This window comes from Oncorhynchus kisutch, unplaced genomic scaffold, assembly GCF_002021735.2.
Source record: "Oncorhynchus kisutch isolate 150728-3 unplaced genomic scaffold, Okis_V2 Okis06b-Okis10b_hom, whole genome shotgun sequence".
NCBI classification, from domain to species: domain Eukaryota; kingdom Metazoa; phylum Chordata; class Actinopteri; order Salmoniformes; family Salmonidae; genus Oncorhynchus; species Oncorhynchus kisutch.
In genome coordinates, this window is record NW_022261983.1 from 2167591 (window position 1) to 2183310 (window position 15720).

The 15720-nt window shown below is 45.0% G+C and overlaps 1 protein-coding gene and 1 long non-coding RNA gene across 6 annotated transcripts; one reads left to right on the top strand and one right to left on the bottom strand.

The window, feature by feature from the left end:
• Positions 1 to 1326: 1326 nt before the first annotated feature.
• On the bottom strand, positions 1327 to 9296 carry LOC116359909 (uncharacterized). The gene is made up of 3 exons (XR_004206805.1): positions 9184 to 9296; positions 8771 to 8950; positions 1327 to 1582 (listed from the first exon to the last, which is right to left on the bottom strand). It is a non-coding gene; the product is annotated as an uncharacterized LOC116359909 (long non-coding RNA).
• On the top strand, positions 2608 to 15609 carry gaa (alpha glucosidase). Of its 5 annotated transcripts, XR_004206802.1 has the most exons (21): positions 2608 to 2739; positions 3024 to 3759; positions 4005 to 4156; positions 4569 to 4734; positions 4845 to 4941; positions 5157 to 5276; positions 8823 to 8941; positions 9221 to 9352; positions 9597 to 9707; positions 10102 to 10215; positions 10387 to 10471; positions 10570 to 10687; positions 10846 to 10979; positions 11416 to 11567; positions 12028 to 12176; positions 12320 to 12461; positions 13245 to 13343; positions 13696 to 13866; positions 14342 to 14494; positions 14648 to 14766; positions 15020 to 15609. XR_004206802.1 is itself a non-coding variant. In XM_031813853.1 (20 exons), exons 2-20 carry the CDS (start codon positions 3109 to 3111, stop codon positions 14711 to 14713), a joined length of 2931 nt encoding a protein of 976 aa, XP_031669713.1. In that variant the 5' UTR covers positions 2608 to 2739; positions 3024 to 3108; the 3' UTR covers positions 14714 to 14963. The 5 variants fall into 5 exon arrangements, 4 of the variants coding, with proteins under 4 accessions (XP_031669713.1, XP_031669715.1, XP_020328061.2 ...); XM_031813853.1 differs by lacking the exon at positions 15020 to 15609 and having other exon boundaries at positions 14648 to 14963; XM_031813854.1 differs by lacking the exon at positions 15020 to 15609 and having other exon boundaries at positions 2648 to 2739; positions 13702 to 13866; positions 14648 to 14963.
• The last annotated feature ends 111 nt before the right edge of the window (positions 15610 to 15720 follow it).

Sequence of the window (15720 nt, forward strand, 5' to 3'; positions counted from 1 at the left end):
AGTAGTTAGAGCATTGGGCCAATAACCGGAAGGTTGCTGGATCGAATCGACAAACTGCCAAGGTAAAATCTGTCGTTCTGCCCCTGAGCAAGGCAGTTAACCCACTGTTCCCAGGGTGCCGAAGACATGGATGTTGATTAAGGCAGCCTCCTCATACCTCTCTGATTCATAGGGGTTGGGTTAAATGTGGAAGACACATTTCAGTTGAATACCTTCAGTTGGACAACTGACTAGGTATCCCCCATTCCCTTTCACTCTGACAGAGCTCCAGAGTTTCTCTGTGGAGATGGGAGAACCTTCCAGAAAGACAACCATCTCTGCAGCACTCCACCAATCAGGCCTTTATGGTAGAGTGGCCAGATGGAAGCCACTCCTCAGTAAAAGGCACATGACAGCCTGCTTAGAGTTTTCCAAAAGGCACCTAAAGGACTCAGACCACGAGAAACAAGATTATCTGGTCTGATGAGACCAAGATTGAACTCTTTGGCCTGAATGCCAAGTGTCACGTCTGGAGGAAACCTGGCACCATCCCTGTAGTGAAGCATGATAGTGGCAGCATTATGCTGTGGGATGTTTTTTAGCTGCAGGGACTGGGAGACTAGTTAGGATGGAGGGAACAATCAATTAATAAAAAATATTTATAAAGCCCTTCTTACATCAGCTGATATCACAGAGTGCTGTACAGAAACCCAGCCAAAAACCCCAAACAGCAAGCAATGCAGGTGTAGAAGCACAGTGGCTAGGACAAACTCCCTAGAAAGGCCAGAACCTAGGAAGAAACCTAGAGAGGAACCAGGCTATGAGGGGTGGCCAGTCCTCTTCTGGCTGTGCCGGGTGGAGATTATAACAGAAAATGGCCAAGATGTTCAAATGTCAGTTGGCTTTTCAGGAGTAAATGTCAGTTGGCTTTTCATAGCCGATCATTCAGAGTATCTCTACTGCTCCTGCTGTCTCTAGAGAGTTGAAAACAGCAGGTCTGGGACAGGTAGCACATCTGGTGAACAGGTCAGGTGTCACGCCCTGGTCTAAGTATTTTGTGTTTTTCTTCATGTATTGGGTCAGGCCAGGGTGTGGCATGGGGTTTTTGTATTGTGGTGTGTTTTGTCTTGGGGTTTTGGTGTGTATATATTGGGATTGTAGCTAGTAGGGTGATCTAGCAAAGTCTATGGCTGTCTGGAGTGGTTCTCAATCAGAGGCAGGTGTTTATCGTTGTCTCTGATTGGGAACCATATTTAGGCAGCCATATTCTTTGAGTTTGTCGTGGGTGATTGTCCTTAGTGTCCTTGTTCCTGTCTATGTGTTAGGTTACACAAGTATAGGCTGTTTCGGTTTTCATTCGTTTATTGTTTTTGTAGTGTTTGTATTTAGATTCGTGTTACGTTTGTTTATTAAATTATGGATCGCAATCTACACGCTGCATTTTGGTCCGACTCTCCTTCACACCTAGAAAACCGTAACATCAGGGTTCCATAGCTGCAGGCAGAACAGTTGAAACTGGAGCAGCAGCACGGCCAGGTGGACTGGAGACAGCAACGAGTCATCACGCCAGATAGTTCTGAGGCATGGTCCTAGGGCTCAGGTCCTCCGAGAGAGAAAGAAAGAAAGAAAGAAAGAAAGAGAGAAAGAGTGAGAGAATTAGAGAGAGCATACTTAAATTCACACAGGACACTGGATAAGACAAGAGAAATGCTCCAGATATAACAGACTGACCCTAGCCCCCCGACACATAAACTACTGCAGCATAAATACTGGATGCTGGAGATGAACGGAACAAAGGATACAGAGATCCTTGATGAAAACCTGCTCCAGAACGCTCAGGACCTCAGACTGGGGCAACGGTTCACCTTCCAACAGGACAACAACCCTGAGCACACAGCCAAGACAATGCAGGAATGGCTTCAGGACAAGTCTCTGAATGTCCTTGAGTGGCCCGGCCAGAACCCGGACTTTAACCCAATCGAACATCTCTGGAGAGACCTGAAAATAGCTGTGCAGCGACGCCCCCCATCCAACCTGACAGAGCTTTAGAGGATCTGCAGAGAATGGGAGAAACTCCCCAAATACCGGTGTGCCAAGCTTGCAGCGTTATACCCAAGAAGACTTGAGGCTGTGATCGCTGGCTAAGGGGCTTCAAACAAAGTACTGAGTAAAGGGTCTGAATACTTATGGAAATGTGATATTTAGTTTTTATTTGTAAAAATGTGGCTAAAAATAAAAACCTGTTTTTGCTTTGTCACTATGGGGTATTATGTGTATATTGATGAGGGGGAAAAAACGATTTAATCAACTTTAGAATAAGGCTGTAACATAACAAAATGTGGAAAAGTCAACATGATGTCTGTACTGTAGCTACTAATTCATTATGAAGTGCTAATATGCGAGCCTGCTTCGTGAAATCTAATCACTCAAAACTAGTGGTTCACATGATGCCTCAATATCCTCAATATTCTCTAAGTCCCAGTAATTGGAAACGGGTTCACTTCACATTTATTACAATTAACACAGGAGCATAATGGATAATGTTTGTATTGGTAGTTATACAACACAAGACGTTTTGCATTAGATAGATGCACTCAAATAATCGAAGTATAGGTTACTTCCACTGTGTGGTAGCCCAATAGGCAGCGCCCAGTTTGTCCCTAGCGGCATGCCGTCGAAATTGCTCAGTCCAGTTCAACAACAACTTTCCATGTGCGAGGACAAGCGACATTCAATGCATTTTGTGTGGCCTGCCCTAGAGTAAGTCTTGGGGAAAATGCATACTTTTCATCTCCTAATTTTCACCCGCTTTATAATATCCCTTGCTAACATTTAGCTATGTATGCACTAGGCATACACTTCTAGCTACAGTTTGTTCTAGCTAGCTTGCACACGTCCTTGTTAATGTGTGTAGACTGTGTAACGTTACGTCTGTCAGCTGACAAATAACATCTATAGTAAGTGGTAGGTCCACAATTTGTTGTAGTAAGTCCATAGTTGCCAATTATCCTAGGCGACCGTTTCATATCATTTTCCTTTTTCAGACTTCTACACTGACATACGGGCTTGTAAGCATTTGGAGACCGTTTTTCCCTAACAACTCCCAGATGTCCCAACTCGACACAGGACATGAGTTTGTCTAGTTGTCTGTCTGCCCTGTCTCTCTCAGCCCTGCTCACCCTGGCCTTGATAACTTGTTTACACCGTAGCTACCTGTCTGACCAAAAGTTGTCACTGATAAAGTTAACTAGCAAACAACAACCAGATGAGACACCAATACACCTATCAGTAAGACCTGGTTTAGAGGAAGATCCAGCAACAAAACAGGCCGGTGAGAGGGAGATAGTGAACCTCCAGAGGGGTAGCTCCCATCCAGCCCCCAGCCACAGATTGCTGTGGGAAGGCTCCCATCCAGCCCCCAGCCACAGATTGCTGTGGGAATTCCCCCATCCAGCCATCTCCAGTGGTCCCAGAGAGGCAGAGTGTAGTAGGGTGGCCCTGGAGAGCCGCTTTGACTGCGCCCGGGACCGAGTTCTGAGCCAGACAGAGTGTCAGGGGAGAGGGTGCTGCTATGCCCCCCTACCTCAAGGCCTCTCTGGAGGACCCCCCTGGTGCTTCTACCCCCCGTCATACAGCGGCTACAAGATGGGGCCCCTCACCCCCACTTCCAGGGGCCAGGCTGCCACCCTTACGAGGCCCACTCCCTCCTACCTACCCCGGGATATCTCTACGCTCCGGTTGGAGATCCTGGATGAGACAGAAGGCCGACTGCACCTCACGGTGAGTCTCTGTGGCTGAAAACCACTCGTATATTTACTGCAGAGATACAGGGTTTGGTTGCCATTGTCTTTCTCTATAACATTGCTTTTAAAAGTGTTGCCTCTGAAAAGGGCGTACAGTATTTGCTAAATGTTTTCTCTTGACTTTTTCATGACTTTTATTATAACCAATCACTCATCACGAGAATCATTCTCCTCAGACCACATTATTGTTTAAGAATCATAACACGTTTCTTCTCCTGACAGTTGAAGGATCCGTCGTCCCGGCGATATGAAGTTCCTTTATCCACTGCCCAGTCCAGGGGTAACACTGACACCCAGGACCACCAATATGTCACTGAGTTTCAACCCGACCCTTTTGGGTTCATAGTGCGCCGAAAATCCAATGGCCGTGTCCTGTGAGTATTCATTGTCAGTTGTTCTTTATGTCTAATATGTCTGGCACTGGTTCATTGATCAGATCTTATAAACCTGACATAAAACTGTTGTAACCATGTCATAGGACTAACACATAAGATCAGTTAGGATTTATAGATCCCAAAGGGTAAATTGGCTTGCAGATACTACTGCACTGTTGGAGCTAGAAACACAAGCATTTTGCTACACCTGCAATAACTCCTGCTATATATGTGTATGTGACCAATACAATTTCATTAGATTTATATCGCTGTGTTTCTACTTGTAGCAGTCATAAGCATGACATAAGGTGCCCCTGTCCCTACTTATATTTGCCATAAGCATGACTTAAGATGCTCTCTGTCCTGACTTACAACGGTCATAATCATGACACCTCTGTCTTCTGTCTGTCAGTGTGAACACCACAGTGGCCCCGCTGCTGTATGCTGACCAGTACCTGCAGCTGTCCACCTCCCTGGCCTCCTCACTGGTGTCTGGGCTGGGGGAACACTACACCCCCCTCAGCTTGGACCTCAATTGGACCTCCCTTACCCTTTGGAACAGGGACATGGCGCCCCACGTGAGTCTGACGTCATTATCATTATCGTCATCATTATCATTCATTTGTTTCCTTTTTAAATCATGGTCAGGAGTGGTAAGTCAGAAGTGTCTTCTTTGTCCACCATGCAGGGCGATGCCAACCTTTATGGCTCCCATCCGTTCTACATGGTGCAGGAGGGGGATGGACAGGCTCATGGGGTCTTCCTGCTCAACAGTAATGCCATGGGTAAGAAAGCATGTTGCTCCATGTACCATATCCTTAAGCAGAAATGTTTTGTTCTAATAGGAAAGCTTTGGTTTGAGCTAGTAGAGTTTGTAATGTATCATGCTACTTAGCAGCTCTGGACAGAATTTTGTTGTGTTCACATGGCACAGTACTTCAACTGTATCAAGATACAGATTTACATGATGGAGCTGAGTTTGACCTCCTTCTCTCTGTAGAGGTGGTGCTGCAGCCTAGCCCTGCTCTGACCTGGGTGGCTGTGGGAGGAATCCTGGACCTGTACATCTTCCTGGGCCCTGACCCTCAGAGTGTTGTCAGACAGTACCTCCAGGTTATAGGTATGGCTATATATGACCTTTAGCTGTAACTTCCTGTTACTGAATATCCTTTTCTTGTCTCATATCCCAATGTTGCTATGGTGGGTCGGGCCACTGGTGGGTCACAACTAATTCCTTTGGGTAATAGTTAGGGAAAAGATAGTGGCTGTCTGTGTCCCAATGTCCTAGTAGTCTAAACTTGCTGCCTCATCTCCTTTCCTTCATCTCCTTTCACTTATGTGAAAGAACTAGACTGGTGAAAGCAAATACATTTTCCACCATTAGGCAACATCCACCATATAGGTATTATCCACCATTAGGCACCATCCACCATATAGGTATTATCCACCATTAGGCACCATCCTCCATATAGGTATTATCCACCATTAGGCACCATCCACCATATAGGTATTATCCACCATTAGGCACCATCCACCATATAGGTATTATCCACCATTAGGCACCATCCACCATATAGGTATTATCCACCATATAGGCACCATCCACCATATAGGTATTATCCACCATATAGGCACCATCCTCCATATAGGTATTATCCACCATTAGGCACCATCCACCATATAGGTATTATCCACCATTAGGCACCATCCACCATATAGGTATTATCCACCATTAGGCACCATCCACCATATAGGTATTATCCACCATTAGGCACCAGTCCACCATATAGGTATTATCCACCATTAGGCACCATCCACCATATAGGTATTATCCACCATATAGGCACCATCCACCATATAGGTATTATCCACCATATAGGCACCACCCTCCATATAGGTATTATCCACCATTAGGCACCATCCACCATATAGGCACCATCCACCATATAGGCACCATCCACCATATAGGCACCATCCACCATATATGTATTATCCGCCATATAGGCACCATCCTCCATATAGGTATTATCCACCATTAGGCACCATCCACCATATAGGCACCATCCACCATATAGGTATTATCCACCATATAGGTATTATCCACCATATAGGCACCATCCACCATATAGGTATTATCCACCATATAGGCACCATCCACCATATAGGTATTATCCACCATATAGGCACCATCCACCATATATATATTATCCACCATATAGGCACCACCCACCATATATGCACCGCCCATCATGTAGGCACCACCCACCATATATGTATTATCCACAATATAGGCACCATCCACCATATAGGCACCATCCACCATATATGCACCATCCACCATATATGTATTATCCACCATATAGGCACCATCCACCATATAGGCACCATCCATCATATAAGTATTATCCACCATATAGGCACCATCCACCATATAGGTATTATCCACCATATAGGCACCATTCACCATATAGGTATTATCCACCATATAGGCACCATCCACCATATAGGCACCATCCACCATATAGGTATTATCCACCATATAGGCACCATCCAACATATAGGCACCACCCACCATATAGGTATTATCCACCATATAGGCACCATCCACCATATAGGTCTTATCTACCATAATATGGTGTGGCTTGTTTGGTGTCTGCTGTGAAGTAATACCACAACAAGTCAACTACTTGATTGAAAGCATGTCATCCAGCAAAGGCAGCAGCGCGGTCATCAACTACATGCACCATTTCTTCAACTACATGCACCATTTCTTCAACTACATGCACCATTTCTTCACCAACTACGGAGTGTGGACCTGAATTGTGAAAACTGCAGTGGCCGAAACAAGAACAAATTTGTGTTCTGGTAGTGTGCCTGGTGGACCATACACAAGCTCCACCACAGTCTGGACCTTCACTTCCTGATCACAGGCCACACCAAGTTTGCCCACGACTGGTGCTTCAACCTCATCAAACAGCGCTTCAGAAAGACCAGAGTGAACACTTTGTCTGAGATTGCTGGTGTTGTGAAGGACAGCACTGTGACAGGAGTCAACATCCCACAGCTGGTTGGACTGGAGGATGGTACGGTGCTGGTGGAAAGCTATGGCTGGTAACAACACCTGACTCCGTACTTCAGGTCGCTGCCACAGTTCAAGCGGTACCAGCACTTCAGGTGAATATCATTTTCATTGCATTGTATGAGGTTATTCTTCTTATCTAAACTTGGGAGGTGAATTGATGTCTTCTATATTTTTTGGGTTATTTTCTGTTTTACAGCTTCAATGCTCTGGAGTCTGGTGTTGTTGCCAAGGAGCATTCAGATTCTGCTGCTGCGCAATGCTGACATCCTTCTTCCCATGGATGGTCTGCCTGTACAAGCACCACCTGGACACAGCTAGACAAACATATGTTTTTGAGAAGATCAGGGATTTTTGCTGACGAAGAGGCTATGGACATCACATGCCCTGCACCAAAGTCAAGGGCAGGACAGAAACAGGCTCTCCAAATAAATATAGATTCCCTTGTTCATGTGTGGTTCAGACAGACCATCAGCACTATAAGTGCCTCTATTCAAATGACTCTCTCCTGCTACTATTATTATTTATTCATCCTGCTGCTCAGCCACTTTACCCCTGATTGTATGTGTATAACTTCCTCATCTATCACTGATATTGTTATTGATATTGTTCTTGTACATACTGTATATTATATTTATTTTGACACTTTCTGATATTGCTACTATGCAGGTAACCATTTGGCTGTGTCGTTTACACCTTCTATAGAGACCCATCCACTTGGCAAGATGTGGCTGGGGTTTGTAGTATTTCTTTCACATGACCCATCAATTAAGTGTGTCTGGGTAGGAGTCAATCAATATTTTAAAATATTTTTTATCTGGACACTTTCTGTTTACCTGGAATTTTCATTATTGTAGACTACTACTTTTACCACTTTAAATCGGAATCTCTCCTTAAAGAGATGGGTGGGGCTAAGGCTTAAGAGGGTGCGAACAATGCTGAATGGGTGTAAACAAAGAGCTCTCCAGTAGGAAACCAAAACATAGGTATCATAGCTCCAATAGGTACCAAATCATAGGTATCATAGCTCCAATAGGTACCAAATCATAGGTATCATAGCTCCAGTAGGTACCAAATCATAGGTATCATAGCTCCAGTAGGTACCAAAACATAGGTATCATAGCTCCAGTAGGTACCAAATCATAGGTATCATAGCTCCAGTAGGTACCAAATCATAGGTATCATAGCTCCAGTAGGTACCAAAACATAGGTATCATAGCTCCAGTAGGTATAAAATCATAGGTATCATAGCTCCAGTAGGTACCAAATCATAGGTATCATAGCTCCAGTAGGTACCAAATCATAGGTATCATAGCTCCAGTAGGTACCAAAACATTCAAAGGCCATTTTCTCAAAAGTGAGTTCACAAGTTTATCAACTTTCAAAGCAGAATTTCTTTCCCATTGTTCCTCAAACATGCAGTGTATGATATACCATAGCTGTGAGTCTCTACTTTTATCCAATGTAAAAATATAATGTAAAAAATTCAAATTTTGCTACGTAAGTCCAATTTGAGCAGGTTGGTTTGCTCTCACCTTTGGTGAATCTTCCGTCATAGCTAATGTTTACCCCGTCTGCCTCCCCCAGGGTACCCTATGATGCCTCCTTATTGGTCACTGGGGTTCCACCTGTGTCGCTGGGGTTACCGGTCCACTAACGCAACCCGAGAGGTGGTGCAACGCATGCACAACGCCAACTTCCCCCTGGTAAAGATGCTGGAGAAAACACTTATATTGTACTACATTATCACTTGGGTTGACAACTATTGGGTAATGCTAACGTTGAATGAGCATCAACATTGGATTAGCAGATTAGCATGGAGAAAACTCATTATAGTATTATCATGCTACAATGGGTTTTCTCCATGCTAATGCTAATTGGATGTTTGCGTTCTCAAGTACAGTATTATCATTCCACTGAGGGTTCACAACTCATGGAAAACACTCACTGCATTCTTTAGTTCAACTGCTTTTGTTTTTGGTCAGGACGTGCAGTGGAATGACCTGGATTACGCAGACAAGCGTCGGGTGTTCACCTTTGACCCCCAGCGCTTTGTGGACCTGCCAGACATGGTGAAGGAGTTCCATCAGAAGGGCATGAAGTACATTCTCATCCTGGTAAGAGAGAGGCCTCAACCCTCACAACATGTGGGACACATAGGCACACTAATAACTCATATTAGCTTGAAATAGTGGTTCAATGTCATTTTTGATTCTAAATTACAGTCTGCGTTGTGATTAAAAAGTGCAGTATTGGAAGGTACAAGTCAAGGAAACTTTCCTTCTCAATCCACAAGATGGCAGCAAAAGCATTACTGTCATTTATTTTAGAGGCATCTTTCCTGTTTGTTCTCTTTCCCAGGACCCTGGGATCAGCAGCACCAGCCCCCCTGGTACTTACCCACCCTTTGATGAGGGTCAGCGGAGAGGGGTCTTCATCAGGAACTCTACAGGACAGACACTCATAGGGAAGGTCAGACCTAAAACTCTCACTTCTCTATCTGGAGACCCACTGTAAACTGGGCTACATATACTGTGAATAGTTTGGAAAGAACATATTTTTTATCTGCTTGATAACATTGTGTATGTCCATTGTGTATTCAAGTAATGTGTCCTCTGAAAAGCCAAGGTTACACTAAACAAAACCCCCTCTTGAAGGTGTGTGTGTGTGTGTGTGTGTGTGTGTGTGTGTGTGTGTGTGTGTGTGTGTGTGTGTGTGTGTGTGTGTGTGTGTGTGTGTGTGTGTGTGTGTGTGTGTGTGTGTGTGTGTGTGTGTGTGTGTGTGTAGGTGTGTGTGTGTGCAGGTGTGTGTGTTGTGTGGAAAGGTATGCATGTTCGGTTCCTCACTCGTCTTCCTCTGTGTCCAGGTGTGGCCTGGTCCGACAGCGTTCCCTGACTTCACCAACCCAGAGACACAGAGCTGGTGGGAGGACTGCATTCGGGAGTTCCACTCCAGAGTCCCACTAGATGGCCTGTGGATTGTGAGTGTGTCTCAGATAGAATGTCTTGTAGAGGGCTGAAATCATCCCCTATTCTATTGTATTGTATTGTATATTCTATTGTATATTTGCACTAACAAGCTTGCATCATCCAGGCTGTGTCAATGCTACTCAGCATCCAGCATTCTCTTTCTCTTGTCCCTCTGTTCTCAGGATATGAATGAACCAGCCAGTTTTGTGCAGGGCTCTGTGGAGGGGTGTCCTGACAGTGATTTGGATAGCCCCCCCTACGTGCCACGTGAGTGTGCTGCAGCTGAGTAGTTTCCTGTCTATTTAAAATCTATAGAGGAATTTAGTGAATTCATTCATTCATTCTGTCTCCATACGCTCATACAGCGGTGATTGGAGGACAGCTGAACACTGGTACACTCTGCATGTCAGCTCAGCAGAACCTGTCCACTCACTACAACCTGCATAACCTCTATGGGCTGACGGAGGCTAGCGCCACCCACAGGTCAGACACAGCACCACAGGGATCAGTGCGTACTTATCCTGAGACTGTTGGCACTTTTACTTCTGCTTGTTTGAATGAAGCTGATTTTATTTATATTGTCTACATTACATATTTGTAACTGTAGTTGGAAGATCAGTTATAGCCTTTGACCCTCTCAGTGCCCTGGTGAAGGTCCGGGGGTCGCGACCCTTCGTGCTGTCCCGCTCCTCCTTCCCTGGCATTGGCCGTTTCTCCGGAGTCTGGACGGGAGACGTGAGGAGCGACTGGGAGCAGCTCAGATACTCCATCCCTGGTGAGGGGAAAGACATCCCCAACATTCTCATCTCCGTTCCAAGCCATTCCTATTCTCAACAAGATTCCCAAAGCCATTCACAAGCCCTGTGTGTTTTAGCCATCAGAGTACTAATGGTACCGATGCACCATCCAGACAGTACATGTTGCAGTGTGCTCTTACTCAGCAGTTTGTCTCTATTGTCTTTAGTTGAAAGAGTGCCTAGACAGAGTTAGTCTTTTCAGTGGTAGTTATCCATGGATTTGAATGAGGGGTTTGAATAGAAAAATGCCCAGACTTGTAATGGAACCACCTACTATTTATTTGATACTATGTAGCTAGCAATTACAGAGAGATGCCTCTGACTGCCTGACATCAAAGTTAAATAATGAATACAGTAATAATGAATAAAGGGAATTAATATATTCGATATCCATCTGTCCCTCCACCCCCCCAGCGGTGCTGCTGTTTGGCCTGTTCGGGGTGCCACTGGTGGGGGCGGATGTGTGTGGGTTCGGGGGGGACACCACAGAGGAGCTGTGTGTACGCTGGACCCAGCTTGGAGCCTTCTACCCCTTCATGAGGAACCACAACGACAAGCCCAATGCTGTGTGTGGGTGTGGGGGTGTGTGGGGGGGGGGGGGGGGGGGGATTTATGGTCTTTACAGTTAACTCGGTTGGATAGGAATTTACCGCAATCTTTTCCTGACCTGCTAATATCTTTTCACTGTCTCTATGTAACCAAGTTACAATGTTTTCCTATTTACCATGGTGGCTGACCTGCTAGTATCTTTTTACTGTGTCTATGTAACCAAGTTACAATGTTTTCCTATTTACCATGGTGGCTGACCTGCTAGTGTCTTTTCACTGTCTCTATGTAACCAAGTTACAATGTTTTCCTATTTACCATGGTGGCTGACCTGCTAGTGTCTTTTCACTGTCTCTATGTAACCAAGTTACAATGTTTTCCTATTTACCATGGTGGCTGACCTGTCTTTTCACTGTGTCTATGTAACAGTCCATCAGTCCCATGTATTATGAATTGAGGTAACTCTAGCTCTGTGTGTAGCCCCAGGAGCCCTATGTGTTTGGTCAGGAGGCCCAGACAGCCATGCGTAGCGCGGTGATGTTACGTTACTCTCTCCTGCCGTTCCTCTACACACTCTTCTACCACGCACACACCTCCGCAGACACTGTGGCCACGCCTCTCTTCCTCCAGTACGTCCCTCTACTCCTCTTCTTCAGTTGCCATTGTCCAATCTTCCCTTCTCTCTCTTCAACATTTGGATACTATTGTAACACATCTTATTTACTGTGTTGATACTGTGCTCTGGCCCTCCCTCTCTGTCCATCTCTCCCAGGTTCCCCTCGGACCCTAACTGCCAGACCATAGACAGACAGTTCCTGTGGGGGAGTTCTCTGCTTGTCAGCCCAGTGTTAGAGCAGGGGGCAGTGGAGCTGGCTGCCTACCTCCCCCCGGGGACTTGGTACAGTCTGCACAATGTAAACAGCTCCTAGATTCAATACAGTTATACACTGAGTGTACAAAACATTATGAACACCTTCCTAATATTGAGTTGGACCCCCCCCCCTTGCCCTCAGAACAGGCTCAATTTGTCGGGGCACGAACTCTACAAGGTGCCGAAAGCCTCCCACAAGGATGCTGGCCCATGTTGACTCCAATGCTTCCCACAGTTGTGTCAAGTTGGCTGGATGTCCTTTGGGTAGTGGACCATTCTTGATACATACGGGAAACTATTGAAAGCCCAGCAGCGTTGCAGTTCTTGACACAAACTGGTGCGCCTGGCACCTACTACCATACCCCGTTCATAGGCACTTAAATATTTTGTCTTGCCCATTCACCCTTTGAATGGCACACATTACACAATCCATGTCTCAATTGTCTCAAGGTTTAAAAATCCTTATTTCACTTCTCCCCTTCATCTACACTGATTGAAGTGGATTTAACAAGTGACATCAAGAGATCACCTGGATCAGTCCATAGCATGGAAAGAGCAGGTGATCCTAACGTTTTGTACACTCTGTGTATTTCTATAGGTCTTTCATAATGTCACTGCAATTAGTTCGCAACTGATTAAAGGGATTCCTAGGAGACCAAGACCATATTTTCTGTCGTCACACAGATTGATAAAAATCTATCTGTGTGAGCCTTTCTTAGGGTCTTGTTGGCTTACTTTAGGACCAGGCAAAGATGTGTAATACGGTTGTACTGTGTATACTAGAACCATATTTCAGTGGTCACCTCTTTCATCCCTTCCTCACTAGGGCCAGCCATTCTACAGTAAGGGTCAGTACCTGCTCCTCCCAGCCCCTCTAGACACCATCAATGTCCATGTGAGAGAGGGACACATCATCCCACAGCAGGTGTGTGTCCTCTGTACACAATAGAATTTGGTTGTCTGTTGTTTCATTGTGCGACAAAGCTTCATCTTAGGCCCATATTGTGGGTGTTACATACTGATGGTGGAGGAGATGAATGAGCTGCCAAAACTCTTATATCATGAAATCAATGAAAGTTATTTGTCATAGAACAAGAGACCCAAAATTCCTTTGTGAAACTATGTGATAAAACCTCAAATGAAATACTCTCTGCGTACTAATCTGACAATGTTGTTTTGAAGCTTGTATGAGTTTGTGTAAAACCTGTTGCCTGTCTTAATCAGTAATTATATTATATATTTCAATGACAAATCCCCTCAAACCCCCTCTAACTGAGATACAGGAGCCAGGCCTGACTACCTCAGCTTCTCGCAGTAACCCTTTCCTCCTGACGGTGGCGCTGTCTGCTGGGGGCTGGGCCTGGGGTGACCTGTTCTGGGACGACGGGGACAGTCTGGACACATTCCAGAGAGGAGACTACTCCTATGTTATCTTCATCGCTGGACAGGTAGGAGATGTAGAGGTCACATAGGGTCCTGAGTTTTTCCTGATCACATGACCTGACCAAGGAAAACTCTGGGCCCAAGTTATAGCCCACTTCAAGGCTATCCCTGATGCAGTGAAGAAAAGGAAGTACGCTTTATGTCACATCTTTTTGAGTGCGGACCATCAAACCTTTTGTCTGTCCTACTTCAAGGTATTTCATGACATCTGGGTAGGAAAAACGTAGGGCCCTAATTGGACTTTAAAGAGGATGGAGATCAGAGAATTATCTAGGGTGATTTGGATGTTTCTGCAGTACAGTATGTTTCTAGCAATGCTCTCAAGATTGAGATCCAGGTCCAATCCAATCAAGATAGAAGACACAATCTTTCCCTGCCATCCTGTGAACAGTAGACCTAACTGTTAATGTCTAATGTATACTGGTACTATACATGTGTGTGTTTGCCAGTGGGGATCAATAAGGTTTTCATTTGATCCAGTCCCAGGTGATGAGTGACCCCCTGCGTCAGAACGGGGCGCTGGACGGGCTGGTGCTGGGAGGGCTGCGAGTGTTCGGGGTGCCTTCCCCACCCCGCTATGTATGGGCCAACGGAAAGAAAGTGTGGGATTTCTCTTATCAGACTGACACCAAGGTGAGCTGTAGCTGTCTGAGGTACCTCTATAGAGTTCAGAATTAAGAAATAGTAGAACGAACAGTCTAATTCTGCTTGCCTACCTGTCTATTCTATTCTACAGTATAATATGATCTATTGTTTATAATCCTTTCTTTCTGTGTCTGTCTGTAGGTTCTGACGGTGACCAGCCTGGCCCTGACCATGTCAGAGGTGTTTGAAGTCCTGTGGACCTTGTGAGCCTTATGAACTGTATGACTCAGTGGACTCTGACCCAGTAGATAGCTTCTCAGGTAGTTCTGGAACTCCTGACCTAGCACATCTCTGACAAAAACCTCCACCCAATGTTTCCCCTCAATCATTGCTACCCTGGATAAGACATTGCTCTAATAGACTCCTGGGTTTCTGAATGGACAGACTACACTGAAGAATTTTTGGAAATCATGTTTTTATATTCAACTGTATTTTCAATAAAATTATGTGAACTGAGTGAACTGTGTGGGTTAAAGCTCTATCAGATATCTCTCCATTTCCTTGTTGTTGCAGATGAGTGATTACATGACATTGTCTCAGGTGAGATGCTGAGACAGTGGTGAGATGCTGAGACAGTGGTGAGATGCTGAGACAGTGGTGAGATGCTGAGACAGTGGTGTGATGCTGAGACAGTGGTGAGATGCTGAGACAGTGGTGAGATGCTGAGACAGTGGTGAGATGCTGAGACAGTGGTGAGATGCTGAGACAGTGGTGAGATGCTGAGACAGTGGTGAGATGCTGAGACAGTGGTGTGATGCTGAGACAGTGGTGAGATGCTGAGACAGTGGTGAGATGCTGAGACAGTGGTGAGATGCTGAGACAGAAAATCTTTCTAACCTTTTATTTTATTTGTTAAGCACTTTTGAAATGCATCACCTGTAAGAAATGTTCTTTATAAATAACATTTGATTAATTGATAAATCTTGTGCTGAGGAGGACAGCAGTGGCTCAACACAATTATTTTTATTAATTGAACATCTAAAATTGACCAGAATATGGCCATTCTGTACTCTTCTAGTATGATGGTAGGCTGTGTGTTAAGTCTCATCAAATGACTTCCAGTGATATTTCCACATTGTTACCATTAAAGGCAATTGATAGCTCTGGGTTTGTTTCTCTTAAGCTAAGCATTGTTTCTTGTGTTCTCCTATTAGTGAGCTGTCACCACTCAGTGTTTGAATGTGCAGTCAATTATCTCTTTCTTAATCTACTTC

Bases quoted from the DNA above. Each gene is read 5' to 3' on its own strand.
- gaa (XM_031813853.1), top strand. From the start codon at position 3,109: ATGAGTTTGTCTAGTTGTCTGTCTGCCCTGTCTCTCTCAGCCCTGCTC. The intron at 8,942-9,220 runs GTAAAGATGCTG...GTTTTTGGTCAG, and splicing joins ACAACGCCAACTTCCCCCTG to GACGTGCAGTGGAATGACCT. The intron at 13,344-13,695 runs GTGTGTGTCCTC...CCTCTAACTGAG, and splicing joins GACACATCATCCCACAGCAG to ATACAGGAGCCAGGCCTGAC.